Raw genomic sequence first — 27,306 nt, 5'->3', positions numbered from 1 at the left:
GGAAGCGCCACCACCTGCACGTTCTCCTCCAAGTCACACACCATCCTGACTTGGAAATGTATCGCCCTTCCTTCGTTGTCGCTGGGTTAAAATCCTGGAACTCCCTGCCTAACAGCACTGTGGGAGTACCTTCACCACATGGACGGCAGTGGTTCAACAAGGTGGCTCACCACCACCTTCTCAAGGGCAATAAATGCTGGCCTTGCCAGCAATGCCCACACCCTATGAATGAATAAAAAAACTTCCACTTTTAATGTTATACCAAAGGTCAGAAATTATAATAATTTCTGTCTTCCTCAGTGGAACTGGTTTACAGCAATCTTGATCATAGGAACATGATGAGTATGTCATTCAGCCCTCGAGCCAGTTCCGCCATGCTGTTAAATCATGGCTGATCTGTACCTCAGCTTCATTTACCTGCCTTTGCTCCATATTCCTTGATATGCTTACCCAACAAAAATATATCACTCAGTCTTGAAAATTTCAATTGACCCAGCAGCCACCGCTTTTTTCAGGAAAGAGTGTTCCATATTTCCACTACCCTTTGTATGGAAAAAGTGCTTCCTAATTTCACTCCTAAACGGCCTAGTTCTAATGTTAAGATTATGCTCCCCGGTTCTGGATTGCCTCACCAGAGGAAATAGTTTCTCTCTATCTACCGCATCAAATCCCTTTACCATTTTGAAGTCCTCAATTTGATCACCCCTCAACCTTCTAAACTCAAGGGAATACAATCCAAGTTTGTGCAACCTGTCCTTAGATCATAAAAATAAACAGGTATAGTGAAAAATATCCCGATAACCTTATTTACTTATGTAACTGAATAGAGCAACACCGTTATAGTGAACACCTGAGAGCTAATCTTCCAATGCTCATCTTATAAAGGACACTGAAATGTAACTGTCAAATGAAAAGACATCACTACGATAATCATTTAATCTTCAATCTGTGCACTGACTAAAACTATCATACTTTCAAAGTGTGCTTATTCCACTTCAACTACAAGACCACAATCATTCAAAGGAAAAAGGGAGGTCCAAGAACCTCCCATCTAATTCATTTACAAAAACAAAGGTTCGGACAAAGGGTCCATACCTGAAATGTTAACTTGACTGCTCTCTCCAAAGAGACTGCCTGACCTACTGAATGTTGGCTCTGTTTCTGATTTCCAGCATTTGCAGTATTTTACTTTTTGTTCAAGATACTGCCTTGATTGCTTTGTAAATTGTAAACCTTATACTGCCATAAGCTCTGTCCCACCATTTTTAAGTTTTCAGTTCACATGCTGAAACAAACACTGATATTATAGTAACTTGCCTACTCAGGAGTCAGGCAACAGTCTCATTAATCCTACACAACACAGGATCATTTTCATTTTTTTTAAAATGACTTTTGTTCTCAGTCTTCCCTCTTTCTACCCATCCCAATTTGTCAATTTTCTCCACTCTTCTGAAGATATTGACTCTTTAAAGAATGATTACAAACCCCAAGCCTGTCCTCACCTGATGCCCAAACAAATGCAGGTTTGAAAACTGACCAGTTGGCGATTCAGATAGTACCAGCTTCTGACAATTTGAGAAAACTAGACGAATCATCTTACTCACAGGATCAATCCAAAACTTGCTGAATAAGTTCCTCCAGCCAGGTGTGAGAGACTGCATGTGCCACGTCACCAATTTACATTATTCAATAATAGAATAGTAATCTTGGCCAGAGCTGCATTCTTACTATTACCCAGCACATTAGATAGGAAAATTAATGATTATTGATACACAGGAGCATGTCAGGGGCATAAAGGTGCATGGATCCTATGCAAGAGGATTTTCTGTGCTCAAGGCACACTTGTGCTGGGAAAAATACTTTGAACCCAATTCCAGCATTAAACACTGTCTAAATACATGGATCAGGGACACAGTAACCTCTCTAACTCACAACAATGAACCTTCATTCAAATCTCAGAACACGGTTATATATTGGACAGACCAATTTCCCACAACAGCTGTACCAAGTGAAGGTATTATATTAATAGGGTACGGTAGCATAGTGGTTATGTTACTGGACTAGTAATCCAGAGGCCTGGACTAAAAATCTGGAGTCATGAATTCAAATCCCGCCACGGCAGCTGGGGAATTTAAATTCAATTAATTAATTTAATTTAATTTTAAAAATCTGCAATTAAAATACCAGCATCAGTAATGGTGGCCATGAAACTACCGGATTGTTGTAAAAAACCCATCTGGTTCACTAATGCCCTTTAGGGAAGGAAACCTGCTGTCCTTACCCGGTCTGGCCTATATGTGACTCCAGACCCACAGCAATGTGGCTGATTGTTGAGCGTTTGCATGATTCCACTCCTACCTGTCTCAATGCAGCCACTGTATTTCCAGCAGTGGCTTTTCCTCCCACCCTGCGCAGTCACCTCTTGTGTACTGGTATTTTAATTGCAGATTTTTAAAATTTAATTAATTAAATTAATTAATTGAATTCAAATCCCACCACGGCAGCTGGGGAATTTAAATTCAATTAATTAATTTAATTAAATTTTTTAAATCTGCAATTAAAATACCAGTATCAGTAATGGTGGCCATGAAACTACCGGATTGTCGTAAAAAACCCATCTGGTTCACTAATGCCCTTTAGGGAAGGAAACCTGCCGTCCTTACCCGGTCTGGCCTATATGTGACTCCAGACCCACAGCAATGTGGTTGATTCTTAATTGCCCTCTGAAATGGCCTAGCAAGCCACTCAGTTGTAAAATCTCGCTAAAAGAAATCATAAGAATAAAACCGGACGGACCACAAGGCACCGGACACGACAACGGCAAACCAAGCCCAGTCGACCCTGCAAAGTCCTCCTCACTAACATCTGGGGACTTATGCCAAAATTGGGACAGCTGTCCCACAGACCAGTCAAGCAATACTCACAGAATCATACCTTTCAGCCAATGTCCCAGATTCTTCCATCACCATCCCTGGGTATGTCCTGTCCCACCTGCAGGACAGACCAACCAGAGGTGGCGGTACAGTGATATACAGTCAGGAGGGAGTGGCCCTGGGAGTCCTCAACATTGACTCTGGACCCCATGAAATCTCATGGCATCAGGTCAAACATGGGCAAGGAAACCTCCTGCTGATTACCACGTACCGTCCTCCCTCAGCTGATGAATCAGTCCTCCTCCATGTTGAGCACCACTTGGAGGAAGCACTGGGGGTAGCAAGGGCACAAAATGTACTCTGGGTGGGGAACTTCAATGTCCATCACCAAGAGTGGCTCGGTAGCACCACTACTGACCGAGCTGGCCGAGTCCTGAAGGACATAGCTGCCAGACTGGGTCTGCGGCAGGTGGTAAGTGGACCAACACGTGGGAAAAACTTACTTGACCTCGTCCTCAACAATCTACCTGTCGCAAATGCATCCGTCCATGACAGTATTGGTCGGAGTGACCACCGCACAGTCCTCGTGGAGATAAAGTCCCGTCGTCGCACTGAGGACACCATCCAACGTGCTGTGTGGCAATACCACCATGCTAAATGGGATAGATTCAGAACAGATCTAGCAGCTCAAAACCGGGCATCCATGAGGCACTGTGGGCCATCAGCAGCAGCAGAATTGTATTCCAGCACAATCTGTAACCTCATGGCCTGGCATATTCCTCACTACCATTACCAATAAGCCAGGGGATCAACCCTGGTTCAATGAGGAGTGTAGAAGAGCATGCCAGGAGCAGCACCAGGCATACCTAAAAATGAGGTGCCAACCTGGTGAAGCTACAACTCAGGACTACATGCATGCTAAACAGCGGAAGCAACATGCTATAGACAGAGCTAAGCGATTCCACAACCAACGGATCAGATCAAAGCTCTGCAGTCCTGCCACATCCACTCGTGAATGGTGGTGGACAATTAAACAACTAACGGGAGGAGGAGGCTCTGCAAACATCCCCATCCTCAATAATGGCGGAGTCCAGCACGTGAGTGCAAAAGACAAGGCTGAAGTGTTTGCAACCATCTTCAGCCAGAAGTGCCAAGTGGATGATCCATCTCTGCCTCCTCCCGATATCCCCACCATCACAGAAGCCAGTCTTCAGCCAATTCGATTCACTCCACGTGATATCAAGAAACGGCTGAGTGCACGGGATACAGCAAAGGCTATGGGCCCCGACAACATCCCAGCTGTAGTGCTGAAGACTTGTGCTCCAGAACTAGCTGCATCTCTAGCCAAGCTGTTCCAGTACAGCTACAACACTGGCATCTACCCGACAATGTGGAAAATTGCCCAGGTATGTCCTGTCCACAAAAAGCAGGACAAATCCAATCCGGCCAATGACCGCCCCACCAGTCTACTCTCAATCATCAGCAAAGTGATGGAAGGTGTCATCGACAGTGTTATCAAGCAGCACTTACTCACCAATAACCTGCTCACCGATGCTGGGTTTGGGTTCTGCCAGGACCACTCGGCTCCAGACCTCATGACAGCCTTGGTCCAAACATGGACAAAAGAGCTGAATTCCAGGGGTGAGGTGAGAGTGACTGCCCTTGACATTAAGGCAGCATTTGACTGAGTGTGGCACCAAGGAGACCTCGTAAAATTGAAGTCAATGGGAATCAGGGGGAAAACTTTCTCGTGGCTGGAGTCATACCTAGCACAAAGGAAGATGGTAGTGGTTGTTGGAAGCCAATCATCTCAGACCCAGGGCATTGCTGCAGGAGCTCCTCAGGGCAGTGTCCTAGGCCCAACCATCTTCAGCTGCTTCATCAATGACCTTCCCTCCATCATTAGGTCAGAAATGGGAATGTTCGCTGATGATTGCACAGTATTCAGTTCCATTCGCAACCCCTCAAATAATGAAGCAGTCCGAGCCCGCATGCAGCAAGACCTGGACAACGTCCAGGCTTCGGCTCATAAGTGGCAAGTAACATTCATGCCAGATAAGTGCCAGGCAATGACCATCTCCAACAAGAGAGAGTCTAACCACCTCCCCTTGACATTCAACGGTATTACCATTGCCAAATCCCCCACCATCAACATCCTGGGGGTCACCATTGACCAGAAACTTAACTGGACCAGCAATATAAATACTGTGGCTACGAGAGCAGGTCAGAGGCTGGGTATTCTGCGGCGAGTGACTCACCTCCTGACTCCCCAAAGCCTTTCCACCATCTACATGGCACAAGTCAGGAGTGTGATGGAATACTCTCCACTTGCTTGGATGAGTGCAGCTCCAACAACACTCAAGAAGCTCGACACCATCCAGGACAAAGCAGCCCGCTTGATTGGCACCCCATCCATCACCCTAAACATTCACTCCCTTCACCACTGGCGCACAGTGGCTGCAGTGTGTATCATCCACAGGATGCACTGCAGCAACTCGCCAAGGCTTCTTCGACAGCTCCTCCCAAACCCACGACCTCTACCACCTAGAAGGACAAGAGCAGCAGGCACATGGGAACACCACCTGCACGTTCCCCTCCAAGTCACACACCACCTCGACTTGGAAATATATAGCCGTTCCTTCATCGTCGCTGGGTCAAATTCCTGGAACTCCCTTTCTAACAGCACTGTGGGAGAACAGTCACCACACGGACTGCAGCGGTTCAAGAAGGCGGTTCACCACCACCTTCTCAAGGGTAATTAGGGATGGGCAATAAATGCCAGCCTCACCAGCGATGCCCACATCCCATGAACGAATAAAAAAAATGCACATTAGTGCCCAATTATGGGTAGATTTACATTCGTGTCCACAAGGGACTGGTGAGGTGAAACCAAACTGTGTGATATTAGTGTAAAAAGACAATAACATTTATAATGTTTCTATCGCATCATGCCATTTCAACTCAAAATACAGGTTGGCATCTTGTTAAAATAGCAGCCAGAGGAATTTTATACAAACATTTTAACACATTAACATCATACAGTTTGATTTCACCTCAAAAGGCTGAAACTGCGTAAACTTGTTACACTCATGATCCTTACAGGCAGCCGATTAAGGAGACTATCATTCCAACAGTCTACACTGGATGGGAGCCCTGTTCCTAGAAATGAAAGTGTGTTCAAACAGTGGCACCATCCCTGCCGTAAAATTTTGCTCTAAAACAAGTTTTAGTAAGGAGTGCACCTTATACATCAACATCCTATGTTCGAGTAAGCTTTGGCTCGACTCGCTGAACAAATGGCACAGGTCCATTGCTGTACCACTTTTAGTGGAAACCATGCAGAGATCTAAAGTATAAAGGCTTTAATATAAAATGCTTAGTCTACAAAGTGGAAAGACTGTAGGATATCAGAAGCTACACGTGGTCATTATAAACCATGAAAAGTCTAACTGAAAGCGAACTGTATTTCTAACCCTGAAAGTGCTTTTTATTTTGAAATTTCTTTGCTGCTCTCAAAAGTAATTAGGAAAAGTCACAATGGTCTTACTGACCTTGAAAGGCAACATCCTTAAACAATTACCACACCACAATATGACATCCCTGTTGATTATATTCCGCACCTCAAAATATCCTGATATCTAAATCAATCCAAGAGTGCTTTCTGCCATCTGGATTTTATTTATCCAACTCAAGTTACAATAAATGCCAATTAGTTTCTTTTTTTGTTACATCCGATGTTGCCAGGCATACAAGGTTGTTGTCAAGTCTATTCTTAACAGAACAAGATGTGCTCTCACATGTGAAATATACAACTCGTTGGTTGGGCATGATACCATGATTAATAGTTTGTGCTGTGGAAAGCAGGCTGCCCTCATTTATGTGCCAAATACTGTTCTGCTTAAGTGCTAATCAAACTTTTACACAACACTGGAACGACACAAAATTAATCTCTGCCTGTCAACAAAAAATTGGCATTAGGTAGCAAGGCTGCAAAGAATGTACAATGCAAAAATCACCTTATGCATAAGCCTGGACTAAAACACAGCTTTTCAAATTAGGCTCCCTAAATCAGTGGTTCCATTGGGGATCCCCGAAGCTCCGCAAGGTCATCAGATTTCTCTACATTTCTGTATCTGTTGTCTTACTATTTCAGCTGCTGTGTACTAATAAAAAAAAAGTCTGCAGTGAAAGCATGTTTTTCCTTTAGGTGGTAAACATAGTCTTTCATAAGTTAAGATATGGGGTTCTCAGGGATGTGTTACTATTCACAGGGGCTCCCTCATAGAAAAGCTTGAAAACTGCTAGGTTAAAAGTGAGATGAACTACTTTGCAGGAATGGAGTTAGATCCTATAAAAATAGTTTCTGACCAACTAAGGACAAGTGTGAGGATAAAGTGGAGAAAGATGCTAAAACCAAGTTAGTACAGCAAACACTGAGCACCTACAATGTAATAAGGGGCAACTCTCTGCAGCTACATTGAAATTGGCAGTAATCCTTCCTAAGCTTTTTTTTTAAAAATAAATATCTACAACAGATATGATTAGAATATCAGTGCAAAAGTACAATTTTATACTATGTCCTCTTCCTAAAAAAGGCAGAGTACAGGGAAACTTAATGGTTCAATGCAATGGAGAGTTGGCACTAAATGTTATAAATTTAACCACAAATCAAGTTTCCCAATCTCAATGGCGCCTTTGCAGGGAGGTGCTGAGGAGTGACAAACAACACTTCCCCACAGGGAGGAACATAAAGAAAATTAAATGAGAATTGGGGGAAAGTTTCCACAAGGCTTTTCTCTTCCCCAAAACAGCCAATAATTACTGTAGCACTAGCAGGAGGCTGGGAACGGGTCAGTTACCATCCTTGAAGCTGCAATGGCACAAAGTGACCACAGTGGGAAAAAGTAATAAAAAATGCCTTCAGAAAAATTCAGGCTACACATATCTTTAATAACTAGTTAATTTCCTGTGGTGTTGTACATGGGGAGTCAAGACCAATTATAGTCTTTAAGTGAAGCAAGGTTAGAGGGCAAGTAATAAGTGGACCAGGGCATGTAAACATAATTTGGTTCCCATTTTAAAAACATACATTCTGTCCTTATTACATAATACTTTAATTTTATATTATCTTTAAATAGCAAATCTTAAAGCTGGTTGCTATACAAGAGTTTCTCTACAGTACAAGCGAAAGAACTAGGAGATACAAAGTAGTGGTGCTACAGCGTGGGAGGGTGTAATTATACATGACAAGTTTACAGACGCAGGTGCCATTATAAATGAGAACACAGGAATTTATAATGGAAACGCTGACAGGAAATGCACACAGACATAGTTTTTATTACATTAAAAGGGATCTCCTGTAGCATTTCACAGAGCCAAGACCAAGCATTGTCTGTAGATGAAGGGGGTTGGAGGTCAGTGATAAAGGTTTTGGCTCAGGAGGGAGTGAGGTTGGGGCAGTGGTGGAAGCAAACAGTCTTGGTCATGGGCTAGGATATGGAATTCGAAGCTCAGTTCTGGGTCAAGCAGGCCACTAAGATGTGCAGGCCACGCAGACGTAATTCAATCCCCATTTTAAAGTCAAATATTCTGTCCTTATTTTTATATTTCCATTATAAATTCCTGTATCCACACTTACAATTGAAACTGACTGTGTAAAATTGTCTCACTGTAATTACACTCTCCTGCCAGTGGTGACACTGCAGCACCTTCACCTGGGAGGTGCAATTAAACCATGACAAGTTTACATAGGTAGTTTCCATTTCAAATGTGGGTACAGAATTTAGAATGGGGAAAAAAAGTTGACAGCATGTGCGTGCAGACTCAATATTTTTAAATGTTAAACAGTGAGATCTGGGAAAAGATGCAGACTACGCACACAAGACTTTCCCAAAGAAAGTTGCTTAGATAGGTGTAGAACATGTGAATCTAGTCCTTCTTGCCGATATCTGGTAAAGCATTGCATGCGCTTAAAATGTGCCCATTACTTGGCAGAAATGGGATGAAGCATTCAACGGCCACTTAAACCAACTTTCTACACTAGGTAAGCTTTTTTCTAAGAATGGAAGCAATGACGCACACAATCGGATTTGAGCCAAGTAAGAACCATTGAGTTTGGCAATCAAGTGCGAGGATCATATGTGGTATTTAAAGCGCACACTCACACCCTCCATTAACAAAATCACAATTAGATTTTAAGCTCAGCTGTAGGTTAAGCAGGACACTCAGGATATGCATAGTCTAGTACAGTCTGAATGGGCAGTCAGGGATGGAAATGGAATCAGTGGCATGGACACAGCTTTTGGTGGGGGCCATAATCAATGGCTTCAATCTTCTCAATGTGCAGTTGGAGTAAAGCCAGCTCATCCACAACTTGATATCAGGTAGGCAGTCTAACAGCACACAGTCATTGTGAAATCAAGGGAAGTGGCGGAGATACACAGCTGGATGTTGTCAGAATACATGTAGAAACTAACACCATGCCTTTCTGGTAGTGGATGTAAAAACTGGAGTCTTTCCCAAGAAGCAATTGGATGCAGTAACGGTGATATGATAAATCACCATGACAAGTATACCAGTAAACAGAGAATTTGAAAAATAAGTGGAACCCCGGAGACGGAAAGATTGTCAATTTGTAGATGCCGATCAAAAAGAGGTATTTAATAAGTACTTTGCATTGGTCTTTACTAAAGATAAGCCTATCAGAAAGAATGTGGATCCTGAAGTGGTTGAGAGCAAAATGAGCAATATTACAGGTACAAGATTAAATGCAAGAGATTTAGAACAGAGCAAAAGAAACCTCTTCACACAGAGTTGTGAGGCTGTGGAATTCACTTCAGGGTTAGTGGTCCAGGCAGAAACTATGTCAACATTCAAGATTAGATTGGAAGGTGAAAGAAAGAAAAGGGGATAAAGGGACATGGGAGCAAGGCAGCTAAATGTAATTAGGACTGTGCTCGTGTGGAGAGTGAACACTGACTGGACTGTTGGACTAAACGGCTGGTTTCTAAGTTAAACTTCTAGGATTCCTATAGTGGAGGGGATTGCAGGTATTTCTGGAAGGATAAGCTAAATTGGCTGAAAGGACTTATCTTTTTGGAGGACATAATTGAAGAGGCAAAATATAAATGAGGAAGTGGGGGGGGGGGGGGGGGGGCGCAAGGATAGAACATTGGGGTACACAAGAGGTGACTGCGCAGGGTGGGAGGAAAAGCCACTGCTGGAAATACAGTGGCTGCATTGAGACAGGTAGGAGTGGAATCACGCAAACGCTCAACAATCAATGCACAAACAAACAAACAAACTTGCATCATTGACATGATGTTGTCTGCATCAGCTCTGCACAATAGAATTGAATTCCACACTTGATCAGTTATGTATTTATCTTTTAGAATGAAACGTGCAAAAAGTCACATCAGCTAAGCTTGCGTTTCACCACTGATTAACTTCTGAGCACCCATCGGAATTCTTGGAGCCACAGAATGTTACTCACTCACCTCTGTTGAATGCGTGGGTCCACTTGTACTAACGGCAAGATGGCCTCCAGGACTTTACTGGCTGATCCTGGCAACATCTCGAGGACCTTTTTGTCAATCACCATTTTATCCACAATGGTTTTAAAATACCGCAGCGCACTCACCACTTCCTTTTCCTGCTCCTCCAGCCGGTTTAAAGTCTACAAAAAACAAATTAAAAGAAAGGCAGTTGTGCGTAATCCAGAAACAGCTAGCACTTATGAAAGTAACGGGCACAAAATAGTCACGAGCAATCCATGTGTGAGTATTTAACTCACATAAGATTTTAATATAAAGCGCAATACAAAAAATGACAAAGTAAGGAGTGAAAAATTCAATTGTTTTTGCATAAAAGAGTTGTCTTTTCACAGAGCTCACCTCTGCTGGCATTACTACATCAAAGCAATCAAATACTAGAATTTGAAACAAATGCAATGTGCTGCCAAAAAACCTAAAAACAATCTGTAGGATTTTCTTTACATTTTTGGTCCCTTTAAGTTTTTTTATATTTCAGAAATTAGGTTATTCTGACATTAAATGACTGACAATTTTACTGATCGTGAATCCAAGGTTTGTTTTCAAAGACAAACGGTCAACAAGTAATCTGGAATAAAAGATCCACTACAATTATCACTAGCACATTAAAGTTGAATCCCCTATTATTAAATGCCACAATAACCTAATCTCTGAAATTTAAAAACTCAAAGGGATCAAAAAATGTAAAAAGAAATCCTATATTTACAATTTTCAAATTGTTATATGTAATGCTGTAATATAAAATTAACTTCTGAATTAAGAAACCTATCAAATTGCTTGCTGAAGCTATAAAAACAGAGCATAATGAATTATTTGTATAAAATGTTAATGCCACCTTATGAATACAAGTTACAATACAGTTGCAGCAGCACTGCAATGAGTTAGAACTGGCAGGAATAGAAATGAATTTACCAAAGCACGTTAAAAGTGGGGTTTTGGCAGTTTGTTAAAACCCAACATCTAGTTGTAAAGTTGACGAGAGGAAGATAAATTAAATAAATATTTTTGCGAGGTTTAAGTGAGCATTTTGAAACCTCTGGAGGTGGCGACAGGACGACTGTACTGAGGTCTTCTACACAAGTAGACAATTACTGTGTTATTTTGATTGTGCAATAATCACTTATGCACAGATTTATCTTGGCTGCATTTATTCACTTAATTTACAACTTAGCCTGGCCCCTGTATGCCTTAATTAAAAGCCCATGCATCTTCAAGTACACCTCAGGTTGCCTGTAGAACTGAATTAATTTTATGTAATACATGTTTGGGCTTACAATTAACATTTATAGAGTAAACCAATATCAATAGATTTAATAGACCAGAAGGAGTGGAACTGGTACAATAAACCAGTGAAAGCAGGATACAAAAAGAGTGAGACTGCATTGACACGCAGGATGCTTCAACAGATTTATTTTGTACATTAGTTAGAAAGAAACAAAATCAATGAAGAATGAAACTTTTGATGCCATTCACTAAGTCTCTGATGAAGATTAAGAAATTTAGTTGGCCACGAATGCCTTCCTAAAGAACCACTATGTAAATGTCATAAGACAAAGTAGAAGATACCACCATGGGGATTCACAGGAGAGTAAGTCATCGGGCATAAGATTAAAAACAGGAAAAGTACAAGAGTGACCTCAGATATTTATGCAACTATTTCTGGTAATCTAGTCCATATAGAAGAGTTTGCCAGTGAGCACTGTTTTTTTGGAGCAGTTCCAATACCACACCTAGACTGGGTTGCACAGATCAGTGATGCAGTCAAGGCTGATGTTAAGCCCCATAAAGCAGTCAAATGAACTGCAGAAGGCAGTGCTAAAGCTACATAGTTTGCCTAAGCCATTGCTGAAACCAACCAGACAGGGTTGTGCCAGCTGCAGGCAGATCCTGGAGAGCTTCACCTATCTGCATGAAGAAATATGCATAAGTTCTGTCCATCTGCACGAGACAGCAGAGAACAGCAACTAATAAAGACATCAGGAACAGCGCTCGGATGTGGTCTTCTGATCACACAGCTTGAAGATGATTAATTTGCACTTCTGATTGCAGGAACCTCGGAAATAACATATCCAAGCTGACTCCTGGTACCTGGACACCTTCTCTGCTGCAGCCACAATTAAGTTATCCAGCAGCCATCTTCATGACAGTACTGTAGCTTACCTTCCTCAAAACCCCCAATACTGTCTTCAGATAATCTAAATTCCTCAACTGATGTGCATCGGGAAAACAGTATCTGGATCCACATACCTTCAATAAAATAGTATTTAAGGAGAAGACTAGATCCAGATCAAAATTTGACACTGCTGCAAAGTCCCAAGTGGAAAACGCTACACAGCCAAAACAACTGGCAATATAAAAAGTGGTCTGCCATCGTAAATTGCTTCAAAGTGAAAATTTTGACATTGCATTGGTGGGGACACTAATTAAAGGAAACCACAAGACCTGACCAGTATTGAACTTTTTAAATGGGGGGGACTATCAGGACTGGTATCCAGAATAACTGCTGCTAGAAGATAATCAGCTGCTTACGAAAAAGACCCACTGATGCATGAGCAAAGTGGATCTTTTCTAGTTGGATAACATGACAGGTCACTGACAGACTTTTTGACCCCAAAAATTAGTAATTTCTCCTTTTTTCAAATAACATTTTAATTTTTTCTGATGCAGTTTTTCCTCCCCTCAGCATTTTTTTTACAAAAAATAACACTTTTGGTCATGCTTCTGTGCTCATCAAGATAAGAGCTGCCAATATTGGGAATCAAATTCCTTGATTAATAGAATGGCAAAAGATCCTTATCTTTGGACTTCAATTAGCTGACTTGTAGTCTTGGCTAGCCTTTACTTCATATCAGTTCTGCTATGATAATCAAACGCTCTTGCATAATGAAAAGCAATCTTGCCAAAGACACTGAATGTTGTTGCAGTCAAGTCCATCAGAAACAGGAAATGCCTGGCTGCTGACTAAATAAAATGGCAAAGTTTGAATTAGAGAAGGAGAAAATTAGTAACAAGACTATTATTAAACATGGAGCCACAGTAGAGGAAAGTTACTAGACCAACTTAGAACACACTTAAAAGCACAATTATTTCTGAAAAATATACACAATTTGATGACTTTGAACTGTATCACAGAATGTGAAGAAAAATGAAAATGTTTTCTTATCTTTAATTTGTATATCTTGCAACTGGAAAGAAGTCAAAATTTAAGACGTAAACAAAAAGTTTTTGACATTACACTTTCTGTGCACAAGGCATAGAATGAGGAACCAACCTTGTTTGGAGGTTTTTCTGTGCTCGCCTTAATAACTATTTCCACTGGTTTTCCCTTTTTTGATGGAGTTCGTTTTATTTTTGGCGAATGAAATTTGTCCATCAACTTCATGGTGAACGAAGTCAGGTGGGAACGTTGGGAATCTAGAAGAGTGAAGGAGCAAATGGTAAACAAGTACCACCATACTGACAAAACATAAAATACAATTCATTTTTAAGGTGACTTCTACCCAAGTTTAAAACATGATTAAACGGAAGAAAACACATCTTATAACTACAGCTCTATGATAACAGTAAAATTAAGCATATACTTCCAGGTTCTATGGTTCAATGCCATGGGGCTAGATCATCACAGTAAGGGGAAGCTGACAATTTTGCTTTGCCAAGTTAAGCTATCAGGTCATTCAGGAGGAAGCCAAGAAAGCTCTAGTCTACTTAATACATGTTATAGATTCAACTGGCAAGCACAATTTGATGTCCAATTCAGTTCAGTGTTCCAAACAATTCTCAAAAGTAGAGACTGCATTGGTGCAGTAACCCATGAACAGTTATGAAGAAGGTAATTTTCAACAATAAGTTTCAGGTGCAACAAACGTGACTGGGAGAGTTTAGTATAACACAAAGAGGACATCTAGACTCAGTTGGTAACCCTTTTGCTTCTAGGCCAGTTCTCCAATTTATAACCTAGACTGATATTCCAGTACAGAACTGCAGGTGTGCTAGAATATTAGAGGTGCAGTCTTTCAGATGGGGCATTAAACTGAGGTCCCTCCTGTTTGTTTTGATGGATGTTGAAAAACTCAGCATTATTTGAAGAGGAGAAGGAGTTCTTTTAGTGTTATAGCCAAAATTTCTCCCTCAACCAATACTAACCAAAAATCCTTTGACGGTCATTTATCCCATACCCATTTGTGGCAGAATGGCTGCCATAATTACCTACAAACCAAAAACAATTCATGGGGCAAAACAGTGCAGGAGGTTTCAATATAATATATAAATTTAAGTACATCTTGTGCCTGCAAGTGATATGAAGGCTGCAGGAGAGAATAAGTAAAGCATGAGGGCCAAAGCTTTAGTGAGAATAAAAACGGAAAATTTTGTTTTGGACATCAGTACATTGAATGTCTGTGCTGAACTATCCAACACCATCAACGTCACTACACAATTAGTTAGATAGAGACAATACTTTAACAATATAAGCTGGACGTTACTTTTTTCTCCAAGTGTTGTCAGCACTTTAGTACATGATGTTTTCTTCTACCAAGCAGTCTCAAAACATCAAAAGTAGTGAATGCAACTGCCCAAGCTACCAGGGTAAGATTCAGATTACTTTTAATGGTCAAGCCAAATACAACAAAACACAGATGAATAAACAGGATATTTATTGGCCTTCTGTTACAAGAATGTTTTATTTTAATAACAAAGTCTTGTGAGGTAAGAACATAAAACTGGGCTTGAAACTAATCTAAATATGTGGATCGCATTTTATGCTGCAAAATTACTTGGTGTCTGCACCAGTTACCTTGAAGTCATTTAAGCTGTATCAGGGATACACAAAGGTTATGCAGCGAAACAGATTATACATATTGAATAATTTTATAACTATGCTGAAGCTTCTCAAAGTCTAAAGGATGCAGCTAGATAAGGAGTTATTCAAAGAGGGACCTGGTTGGACATTAAACAGCATTCAATTCTAAATAACAAAGCACAGAATTAATACTAAATGACTCAAAAATTCTGGTAGCAGTGTTAGGTTTGTTTTAAAGTTTGCTCTACGGTCATCAGCAAAGTTTTAACTTAAGGGTTGATGTTTGTTCAGGGATAGAATATTGCACTATTACACAAGCAAGGCAACTTGTGAAGCTGGGTTTGGGCACCTCGGCAATGAACCCAATGAGACAATCAACGATCCGGAACAGCAGACAGAGGGATCCGCGGTACAGCAACCGAAGAAGAAAGAGTCAAACTGGACTCCGGAGGGTCGCTGCCCTAAGCTTGACATGTATGCTCAAGCTGTCAGGAGATAAGTCAATGCCAGATTCATCAGCCGCACTCAAGACAGTCCAGAATGTCACCCGAGCACAACGCAACGCCATCGACGCTCTCAAGACCAACCGCAACATCGTCATCAAACCAGCGGACAAAGGAGGAGCCATCGTCATACAGAACAGAACGGACTATTGCAAAGAAGCATGCCGACAACTGGACAACCAGGAACACTACAGACGGTTACCCGCAGATCCGACCAAGGAACACACCCACCAGCTCAACAAACTGATCAAGACCTTCGATCCAGACCTTCAAAGCATCCTACGCGCTCTCATCCCACGTACTCCCCGCGTGGGAGACTTCTACTGCCTCCCAAAGATACACAAAGCCAACACACCCGGACGTCCTATCGTATCAGGCAACGGAACCCTGTGAGAGACCCTCTCTGGATACTTCGAGGGCATCCTGAAACCCATTGTACAGGGAACCCCCAGCTTCTGTCGCGACACTACAGACTTCCTACAAAAACTTAGCACCCACAGACCAGTTGAACCAGGAACACTTCTCACCACGATGGACGTCTCGGCACTCTACACCAGTATCCCCCACGATGACGGCATCGCTGCAACAGCATCAGTACTCAACACCAACAACAGCCAATCCCCAGACGCCATCCTACAACTCATCCGCTTCATCCTGGATCACAATGTCTTCACCTTCGATAACCAGTTCTTTACCCAAACACACGGAACAGCCATGGGGACCAAATTCGCACCCCAATATGCCAACATTTTCATGCACAAGTTCGAGCAGGACTTCTTCACTGCACAGGACCTCCAACCAACGCTATACACCAGATACATCGACGACATTTTCTTCCTATGGACCCATGGCGAAGAATCACTGAAGAGACTACACGATAACATCAACAAGTTCCATCCCACCATCAAGCTCACCATGGACTACTCCTCAGAATCAGTTTCTTTCTTGGACACACGAATCTCCATCAAAGACGGGCACCTCAGCACCTCACTCTACCGCAAGCCCACGGACAACCTCACGATGCTCCACTTTTCCAGCTCCCACCCTAACCACGTCAAAGAGGCCATCCCCATATGGACAGGCCCTGCGAATACACAGGATCTGCTCAGACAAGGAGGAACGCAATGGACACCTACAGATGCTGAAAGACGCCCTCGTAAGAACGGGATATGACGCTCGACTCGTCGATCGACAGTTCCAACGGGCCACAGCGAAAAATCGCATAGACCTCCTTAGAAGACTAACACGGGACGCAACCAACAGAGTACCCTTCGTCGTCCAGTACTTCCCCGGAGCGGAGAAACTACGCCATGTTCTCCGCAGCCTTCAACATGTCATCGATGACGACTAACACCTCGCTAAGGCCATCCCCACTCCTCCACTACTCTCCTTCAAACAGCCACCCAACCTCAAACAGACCATCGTTCGCAGCAAATTACCCAGCTTTCAGGAGAACAGCGTCCATGACACCACACAACCCTGCCACGGCAACCTCTGCAAGACATGCCAGATCATCACACAGATACCACCATCACACGAGAGGACACCACCCACCAGGTACATGGTTCATACTCCTGTGACTCGGCCAACGTTGTCTACCTCATACGTTGCAGGAAAGGATGCCCCGGAGCATGGTACATTGGCGAGACCATGCAGACACTGCGACAACGGATGAACGGACACCGCGCAACAATCGCCAGACAGGAGGGTTCCCTCCCAGTCGAGGGACACTTCAGCAGTCAAGGACATTCAGCCACCGATCTTCGGGTAAGCATTCTCCAAGGCGGCCTTCGAGACACACAACGACACAAAATCGTCGAGCAGAAATTGATAGCCAAGTTCCGCACCCATGAGGACGGCCTCAACCGGGATCTTGGGTTCGTGTCACGCTACACGTAACCCCACCAGCAAAAAAAAGTTATCTGTTTTTAATACAACTGATCATTCTCTCTCTTTCTCTTCCTTTCGGATGTTTCTCTCTCTCTCTCTCTCTCTCTCTCTCTCGTCTGTCTTTTTGTTCTGGCCATTTGTGTATTCGGTGGTCCTGTAGGTAACATCTCTCTGTCTGAACACTTTGATTGCCTTGACAACGGGCAGTTGGAAAGATTATCTGTAATCACCAGGTATTGTTCTCGGACTATAAATGCGGTAACCTTCCATGGAATCCGAATCCCACACTCACCTGACGAAGGAGAAAGCCTCAGAAAGCTTGTGATTTTCAAATAAAACAGTTGGACTATAACCTGGTGTTGTAAGATTCCTTGCATTTGTCAACCCCAGTCCATCACCGGCATCTCCACATCACATACAAACAGGGCAGTGACAAAATTTCCTAGTGGCTCTGAAGCGTTGGCCAGCATCAATAATGAAGACACTAAAATTCATGTCACTTTCTGCTGCAACAGAGTCATGTTTGGCTTCTGACTCCAAAGAAACATTAGCTGCTTTTTCTTACAATTTTGTTTTCAAGTCTGCTGACCCAAATTAGCTTTCTGAAAGCAAATGCAAAACTGACAAAACAAAAATATATTTTAAATTTTCTTTCTGATGAAAGGTCATCGGCCTGAAATGTTAACTCTTTCTCTCCACAAATGCCGCCTGTACCTGATGAATTCTGTTTTTATTTTATATCTAACGGGATAGATAATAACTAACAGGATGATACAATGTTTCCACTGATGTTAGCCTACCAAAAATCATAATAGCGTAATTCAATCTTTGTATCAAGTTATTGACACACATGAATTATCACCAACACAGAGGCAGCTGTCATTTAGATTCGTGGCAGAGTCTGTCCCAAGTAACACAACTTGAGGGTGAAGCATGCAAAATACAAATCCTGTTGCTGAGTCAAAGTTACACATCAGCTATAAAAGGCACTCAAGCAGCTCTACTGCATATCACAGAAACCACAAAAATGAACAGTGCCTGGTCTTCTTCCATCTGCAGTCAAATCTCAGCAACAGATCAGCAGCATCACATTTAACTGGAGCACTGTGAAGCAGTTTCATCACCCTTCGCATATTCCACAGGAGTGGTCAAACTAGCACTGCACCATTGTCAGTCTATATCCTTACCTAAACTGCCAGTTATCAAGGGCACAGATAGCTTGTTTGGTAAGGCCATCTAACTGAACAGAAAAATGCAACACAGATCCCCTTCTCGATTATCTTTCTGCACTATCACAGTTAACAGGAACTGCATGGCTAGCTAGTCATGTCATACTCAGAGTATCACACGACAGCTGCAGTGAATCAACAATTGCAACACAAATAGTCTGTCTGTGGTCTGGTTAACACAAACAACCTAGCTAGCATGCCACAAAAACTAACTACAGCACTTCTATCAAAAAGATCACAAGATGCAAAACCATCCTTCCTATAGTAAACTACAGTAGTAGCCATTTGTCACCATCATAGCTGACACAAGTACTGCAGGACATTGAGATCCTTGTACATGAAAATGAAACCTGTCTCCCTTCCATCTACAGTGACCAAACATTCAAGAAAGCTATCTATTGAGACTCAATTCTGTATTAGGCCATGTATTCTCAAAGACTGTCCAAAATGTCACAGTGTACTGAAACACAATTGTTAGGAACTTTATGCATCATTTCTTTTACTGAGCATTACAAAAGATCAACAAGTAAAGAGCATAGATGACACTTAATGGTAAGAAGCAAGTTGGCTTTAAGAAAAATTATTTTACAATAATGCAGTATTTTCACCTAATGCAGCACATTGCAAATGTATCCAAACATTCCTGGATTTAGCTCCAGCTAATCTTTACTCTCAGACAGTTTGACTCCCACATTTGGCAAATAAGCCTGAATTGAATGTAATGGTACAGAAGATAATGGAGCCCGGGTTGCATGAAGAGCACTGACACAGCTGGTGACTTAATTGCGTGCATAGTGTATAATGCAACTTCCCTTCAATTCAGATTAACAGCCACAAAGTAACCTCCAATATGGCAGCCAAAACACAGTTCAGAAATCTGCTTTCCTCCCCCATATGAATTGTTCACCCAACTGACCATATGAAGAGTCAATATGGTTAACCCAAATACAATGCCACACACCAAAATTGCAAGAAATCCAGAGAGAGGTCAAAATACAAGTCTATAGGGAAAGGGGTAAGCAATGTGGTATTTAAAATAATACTATGCCTAAAAGGAAGATCTTTCACAAAAATTGGATAATTCTGCCAAAGTAGTGGCTCTGTCAAAGGGTAGGAGGCCACCCTGCTTCGGATAAACAGGAACAGAAGAGCAGGCTGGGAGTGTGGGAAAGAGAGAACCAGGAAATCTGGATGACTGCTGCTTTCTCCTTGTCTCATGGAAGCTTGATTACAAGTGGGCCAGCCCAGTTTTATTACTTTTCTACAAACGGGATGCAAGTTGGATAAAGAGAGATATCACCTTAAACGATGTAGGTTTCAAAACTAGAACTTGGTAGAAGAAAAAACAGGAACAAAATTCAGAAATGTATGACATTATAAAGTTTATTGTTCTGTAGATTTTAAAAATAAACACCAACAGCTTCACAAAGGGTTATCTGGTCTAAGTAGTTTAGGGAGTACTGAAATTTTGTTTCCAAAATTATTTCGAAGTACAAAACCGTGTTTTCTTCTGGGTTCCCTAATATCCCCTGCTTCACTTACACTTTGGCAGAGGGGTAACCTGTTCCCAGGTCTCTACCAAAGCAACTTTAAATCAACTGCCTACAGGCACAGAAAGACCCCAGGATTCATTATCCCTCAAAATTTACCTTCCTCATTAAATAAAAGCAATCCTTGACCTTTTATCACTGTGCTGTTCCACTGCTGATAGGTCCCCACATAGCTAAAAGCCGATCTTAACTTAGTGCAGACAGCAATTCAGCAACAGGAGAGAAAATCACCTACTTCTCATAACTGTGGGTAGGTGCTCAAACGAGCCACCTTATTGCTATTTCCAAGCTTTAAAAAATTGTTTTGGCCATAATTAACTTCTGGAATACTCCAGTCTAATAAAATCACAGTAAAAGTATCAGTTTCACAGCTATCATGGGAAAATGTGAATATTTTGAAAGAACCACAGCATACAATACGCAATGGACTTCCTTAAGACTGCACACGACTGTGGTACATTCCTCCTTTAGGTAGGCTGCAAGTTATTTTTCAACAAGTTTTTACCTGCCCATGCGCCCAAGGGAGCTATTTTTTCCCCCGTGAACAGATTTTTTTTTTTTAATTGTCTCTAGCAGATCATTACTGTTTATTTGGTGGAAAAAATGTGAAATAGTTTTTTTGCATTAACTTCTGAATGCTTGGCAGGGATTTCAAAAGTCACAACATATTTTGTATCGCACATCATAAATGCTTTACTTTCTTTTATATCCTCCATTGCTTCAAATAGGATATAATCTTTATTTACCACGGTAGCATCATTTCACTAGAGATTAAATTACCACTATGGTTACAGTAGGTAATGCTTAAAGAGGGACACTCTGCATATTAGATTTAAGAACTAAGGTAACATTTTGCACCAACATAATTACATTTTTAATGAGATCTGAAAGCATTCATTCTCCGGAAGCCATCCTACAACTCATCCGCTTCATCCTGGATCACAATGTCTTCACCTTCGATAACCAGTTCTTTACCCAAACACACGGAACAGCCATGGGGACCAAATTCGCACCCCAATACGCCAACATTTTCATGCACAAGTTCGAGCAGGACTTCTTCACTGCACAAGACCTCCAACCAACACTATACACCAGATACATCGACGACATTTTCTTTCTATGGACCCACGGCAAGGAATCACTAAAGAGACTACACGATAACATCAACAAGTTCCATCCCACCATCAAGCTCACCATGGACTACTCCTCAGAATCAGTTTCTTTCTTGGACACACGAATCTCCATCAAAGACGGGCACCTCAGCACCTCACTCTACCGCAAGCCCACGGACAACCTCACGATGCTCCACTTTTCCAGCTTCCACCCTAACCACGTCAAAGAGGCCATCCCCTATGGACAGGCCCTGCGAATACACAGGGTCTGCTCAGACGAGGAGGAACGCGATGGACACCTACAGACGCTGAAAGACGCCCTAGTAAGAACGGGATATGACGCTCGACTCATCGATCGACAGTTCCGACGGGCCACAGCAAAAAATCGCATAGACCTCCTCAGGAGACTAACACGGGACGCAACCAACAGAGTACCCTTTGTCGTCCAGTACTTCCCCGGAGCGGAGAAACTACGCCATGTTCTCCGCAGCCTTCAACATGTCATCAATGAGGACAAACACCTCGCTATGGCCATCCCCACACCTCCACTACTCGCCTTTAAACAGCCACCCAACCTCAAACAGACCATCGTTCGCAGCAAACTACCCAGCTTTCAAGAGAACAGCGTCCACGACGCCACACAACCCTGCCACGGTAACCTCTGCAAGACATGCCAGATCATCGACACAGATACCACCATCACACGAGATGACACCACCCACCAGGTGCATGGTTCATACTCCTGTGACTCGGCCAACGTTGTCTACCTCATACGTTGCAGGAAAGGATGCCCCAGAGCATGGTACATTGGCGAGACCATGCAGACGCTGCGACAACGGATGAACGGACACCGCGCAACAATCGCCAAACAGGAGGGTTCCCTCCCAGTCGGGGAACACTTCAGCAGTCATGGACATTCATCCACCGACCTTCGGGTAAGCGTACTCCAAGGCGGCCTTCGAGACACACGACAACGCAAAATCGTCGAGCAGAAATTGATAGCCAAGTTCCGCACCCATGAGGACGGCCTCAACCGGGATCTTGGGTTCATGTCACGCTACACGTTACCCCACCAGCGAACAAATGTTATCTGTTTTTAATATAATGGGTCATTTGCTGGCTCTCTCTGCCTTCCGGATGTTTCTGCCTCTCTCTGTGTTTTTTTTTCTCTGTTTTTTTTCCCTGTTTGTTTTTTTGTTGAATGTGTATTCGGGGGTTCTGCAGCTGACACCTCTCTGTCTGAACACGGTGATTGCCTTGGCAACGGGCAGTTGCAGGGGCAGTCTGTAAACACCATGTATTATTCAATTATGTATAAATGCGTAGGCTTCAAGGAGATCTTGAAACATTTACCTGAGGAAGGAGAAAATCTCCGAAAGCTTGTGAATTTAAAATAAAATTGCTGGACTATAACTTGGTGTTGTAAAATTTGTTACATTCATTTGTAAGCAGATCTTGTCCGCTATCTATAGGACTGTGTTGCTAACGATTGCAAACATATACAGCCAGTAAAGATCAGCGTGAAATTGTTACTTCTGTATATAAGTAACAAAAACGGTTTGCTGTTGGAATACTAAAACTTTAAAATCATTGTAAAATGTCACAGTTAATTTGGGAATAGATTGCCATTTTTGCTACTCAAAGCTTTATAAAAAAGGAAGCAGTGGTAGTTCATTCACCTGTTGCAACAGCTTTTTGAAGCTCCAGATATCAATTTTAATCTTCAAAATTCAGTTGATTAATATTCAGTAGTCACCCCACAAATTTTTTTTAAAAATGTTATTGTAAATTCAAGTTTCTTTCAGTCAATAATGGCAAATACGTTAATGAAATGTAACCCTTTCAAGTCTTAGAAATTCTACACCTGGCTGTGGAACAATTTACAGTTTTTCTTTCAAATTTACAACACATTGCCTCTGAAGTATTAAGATTCATTCCTGCACCTACATGAGAAAAATGCTTTTTTAATTTACCGTGAGAACAGAACCAACTTGCAGATTAGCCAGGACTCAATATCAATCCTTCCAGAACTTAAGACAACTGAAGTCTGGAAGTACATTACTTCCAAAGTCTGGATGTACAATACTTCCAAACTTCAGTTCGTGACTTTCAAAAGTAATTTATTATTGGAATTAATGTGCAGGATCTCTGTCTCTGTGGACTGACTGCACATCCCTTGACCTCCAGTCCTTTAGCAGCAATTCACATGCATCAAGAAATTGTATCTGAAGCACAGTACGTGGTAAAGAATAGCATGGAGTTATTTAATCCAAAAAGGCGATTTGTATTAAGCTAATAAGAATGCTCAATGCAACTTTTCTACCAGAAAATCGAAAGCTTAAGTCAGGCAGGTAATTTAGTACCCAAACCCTTGAGCAGAAGCAACCATTTATGAAGCGACTAAGACCTCATCAATTTAGGTCTCGCCATTAAGATGTGAAGTGACCAATTTCTGTATGAGCGGCAGCAAAAATAGGGCATCAGTTTCAGCTAAGTAAGACTTTACCCACTTTCAATTCCTCTTTCCAAACTGAACATGTATAAAGGTGGGGATAGGTAGCAAGTTGCATTAATGGGGTGGGGTTCAAAATCTTAGTGTTCCCCCGAAGTTTTCTCCCTTTCCCAATTAGGTCTCCCTCACACCCCAAAAACAAGAGGGAGGACAAAAGTAACCTGCTCCCAAAACTCCACTAGTCTCTCACCTGGTAAAGAAGCTGCTTGTGCTTACCTGCAGCCTCAAGGTTGAGATGGGGAAATCAACATTTTTGGTGAACAGTCAGTATGAAAATTCCTGAAGTCACTCCAGCTGGATAACATTACTACATCCAGTAGAGTAGAAAATAGTTACATGAATAGAAATGACTATTGCATTAAATTGATATGCATTACCAAATATAATAACACTGTGCTTTCAGACTGTAGTAGCAAAAAGTCAATTTCCTGACACTGGGGCTACAGCATACATTATTTTAATTATATAGTAGTTCGGTAATTTCTGCCACTGAGTCAGGTCAAACTTCATTGACGTAATTGACTCAAAGGCAATCACTGAGCCCATTAAATATTATTTAACCAAAAATACAACAGACCTCAAGTCTTAGAATCATAGAACCATACAGCACAGAAAGAGGCCAATCAGCCCACTGTCCATGTGCCAGCTCTTTGAAAGAGTTATCCAATTAATCCCACTCCCCTGCACTTTCCTCATAGCCCTGCAATTTTTCACTTTTCAAGGATATATACAATTCACTTTTGAAAGTTACTATTGAATCTGCTTCCACCACCCTTTCAGGCATTGCATTCCAGATCATGATTGGCTGTGGGAAAAAAAATTCTCATCTCCCCTCTGATTCTTTTGCCAATTATCTTAAATCTGTGCCCTTTCGTTACAACACTCCTGCCAGTTGAAACAGTTTCTCTCCTTATTTACTCTTATCAAAACCCTTCTTAATTTTGAACATCGTCATAGTTTTACTGTCTATACATTTTAATGTGGAGATGCCGGTGATGGACTGGGGTTGACAATTGTAAACAATTTTACAACACCAAGTTATAGTCCAGCAATTTTATTTTAAATTCACAAGCTTTCGGAGGCTTCCTCCTTCGTCAGGTGAACGATGTGAAAATGTCACATCGTCACATCGTTCACCTGACGAAGGAGGAAGCCTCCGAAAGCTTGTGAATTTAAAATAAAATTGCTGGACTATAACTTGGTGTTGTAAAATTGTTTACAATTATACATTTTAAAGCTGCAAATTATATGCAACATTAAATAAATACCATGCAGAAGCAACGAAACAAACAAAAAAGTGGCAAAATAGAATGAAGAACCCAAAACAGAAGAGTTGAAGAACACAAACAAGGAAGAACTAAAATTTAGAACCAACATCTTGCCTATTTAATAGTTGCATTATCAGGTGCAAGGCACATTAGTGCTCTGCGTTGCCGTACCAGGAAGAGGCTGGATCCAGAGTTACACCTGCAGGTTGTCCATCTCAGCTGGGCCATGAAAATAGGTGATAAAAACAAAATTAGACAGCAAGTCACCAAGGGGCAAGATACCTGCTTGCGCACTCAGCATGTGATGGTTCCTATTAAGAGGAGACTTGAAAAGGGCAAGATAAAAAATAAAATGAATGCTCCATGTATCAAGCAGCAGTTCCATCAAAAAACAGACCAGTCATCACTGTTATTCATTCTATTGCGCTAACAATCTGAAGGGAAGGAAGCAACCTGATACAATCAGTTGATCAGCCAGCCTGCAACCATACTAACTTGACTCGGATCTAATCAGTGGAGCTCATTTCTGTGCCCTCAGGGACTGTGGCACACAGCCAACATCATGAGTAATCCACACTAATATACCAGAGCCAATAGGCATTCATTTGTGTCTGACTGCAGATGTACATAGAAACCAAACCTCATTCTCTGTTAAGCAAGATAACAAATAACAAAACCCATATTAGTGGGTGGCCCAGTAATTAGTTGCACCAGCTCCAGGTGGGGGAATCCAGAACAAGGGGGCATAATCTTCAAATTAGAGTTAGGCCATTTAAGAGTGAAATCAGGAAGCATAAAGGGTTGTGGAAAGCTGGAATTCTTCCCCAAAAGGCTGTGGATGTTGGGGCAATTAAAATTTTCATGACAGAATTCAATAAATTTTTGTTAGGTAAGAGTATCGAGGGATAATAACTTGGATTTATATAACACCTTTAATGTAGTATTACTTTCCATTGAAGCACCTTGGGAAGTTTTAAGACAAAAATTGACACCGCGTCAAAGAAAGATACATTAGGACAGGTGACCAAAAGCTTGGTCAAAGAGGTAGGTTTTAAGGAGTGTCTTAAAGGAAGAGAGAGATGTGGAGGTGCCTAGTGGTTTAGAGAGGGACTTCCAGAGCTTAGGGTCTTGATGGCTGAAGGCACAGCCAACGATGCAGAAGAAGTCAGAGTTGGAGGAGTGCAGAGTTCCCAGAGGGTTGTAGAGCTGGAGGATGTTAGGGAGGGGTGAGGCCATGGAGGGATTTGAACACAAGGATGAGAATTTTAAATTACCTAACCAACAGTAGATCGGCCAGCACAGGGTGACGAGCGAACGTTCAAATAAACAGTCAAATCTGCGTTCCTTGGACTTAAGGGAGAAAAGATGGGGGCCGTGCCAAGGGGAACGACTAGGGTGGGGAGAGAATAAGGGTTTTACTGGGGATACTGGCATCAAAAGGTGGAGGCGAGGGTATGATTGAGCAGATCAATAGCTGCAGAAGTATTGTGGAGAATGGAGGGCCAAAGACTAGACAGTGGGGATGTGAATGGTGAGGGATACAAGGGAATGATCAGAGATGGCCTTGTCTATGATTGGGATGGTGGGAATAGAGAGGCCATGTGAGATGACACAGTCGAGGGAGTGGTTGTGAATATGGGTAGGAGACTTTACATGGAGGGAGAGGTTAAAGGGAGAACAGGAGGGCAGTGACCTCAGGAGAGAAGGCAAGGTGAGTTGAGATGGAAGTTGAAATCATTAAGAATGAGAAGTTGCTCTGTGCAGGGGTTGAGGTAGGAAAGGAGTTAGGATATCTCGGTGAGAAACTTGGCATGAGACTTGGGTGTGCTGTAGAGAAAGTGCATTTTAAGGGCAAGGCAAGAGGCTTGGAACAAAATGAGGTGCACAAAGGAAAAGAAGGTGCCAGAGGAATAGGGGGACAGACCAAGGTGAGATTCAGTGATCAGGGTCACACCGCCACGGTTTGGGCTGGGTGGTGGAAGGTACTGCTAGGTGGGGAGACTTCAGTAAGAGGGAAGGTG

The 27,306-nt window shown here is 42.1% G+C and overlaps 1 protein-coding gene across 3 annotated transcripts in view; it reads right to left on the bottom strand.

The window, feature by feature from the left end:
- rapgef1a (Rap guanine nucleotide exchange factor (GEF) 1a) overlaps window positions 1-27,306 on the bottom strand; it is a 184,142-nt gene that overhangs the window by 119,134 nt on the left and 37,702 nt on the right. For all 3 annotated transcript variants that reach the window (XM_067969799.1, XM_067969797.1, XM_067969798.1), the window contains exons 2-3: window positions 13,695-13,837; window positions 10,370-10,548 (exon numbers count right to left, since the gene is read on the bottom strand). In XM_067969799.1, the coding sequence (XP_067825900.1) occupies window positions 10,370-10,548; window positions 13,695-13,837 (322 nt within the window). The remainder of the gene's footprint in view (window positions 1-10,369; window positions 10,549-13,694; window positions 13,838-27,306) is intronic.

This window comes from Heptranchias perlo, chromosome 31, assembly GCF_035084215.1.
Source record: "Heptranchias perlo isolate sHepPer1 chromosome 31, sHepPer1.hap1, whole genome shotgun sequence".
NCBI classification, from domain to species: domain Eukaryota; kingdom Metazoa; phylum Chordata; class Chondrichthyes; order Hexanchiformes; family Hexanchidae; genus Heptranchias; species Heptranchias perlo.
This window is presented reverse-complemented; position numbering and strand designations above follow the sequence as displayed.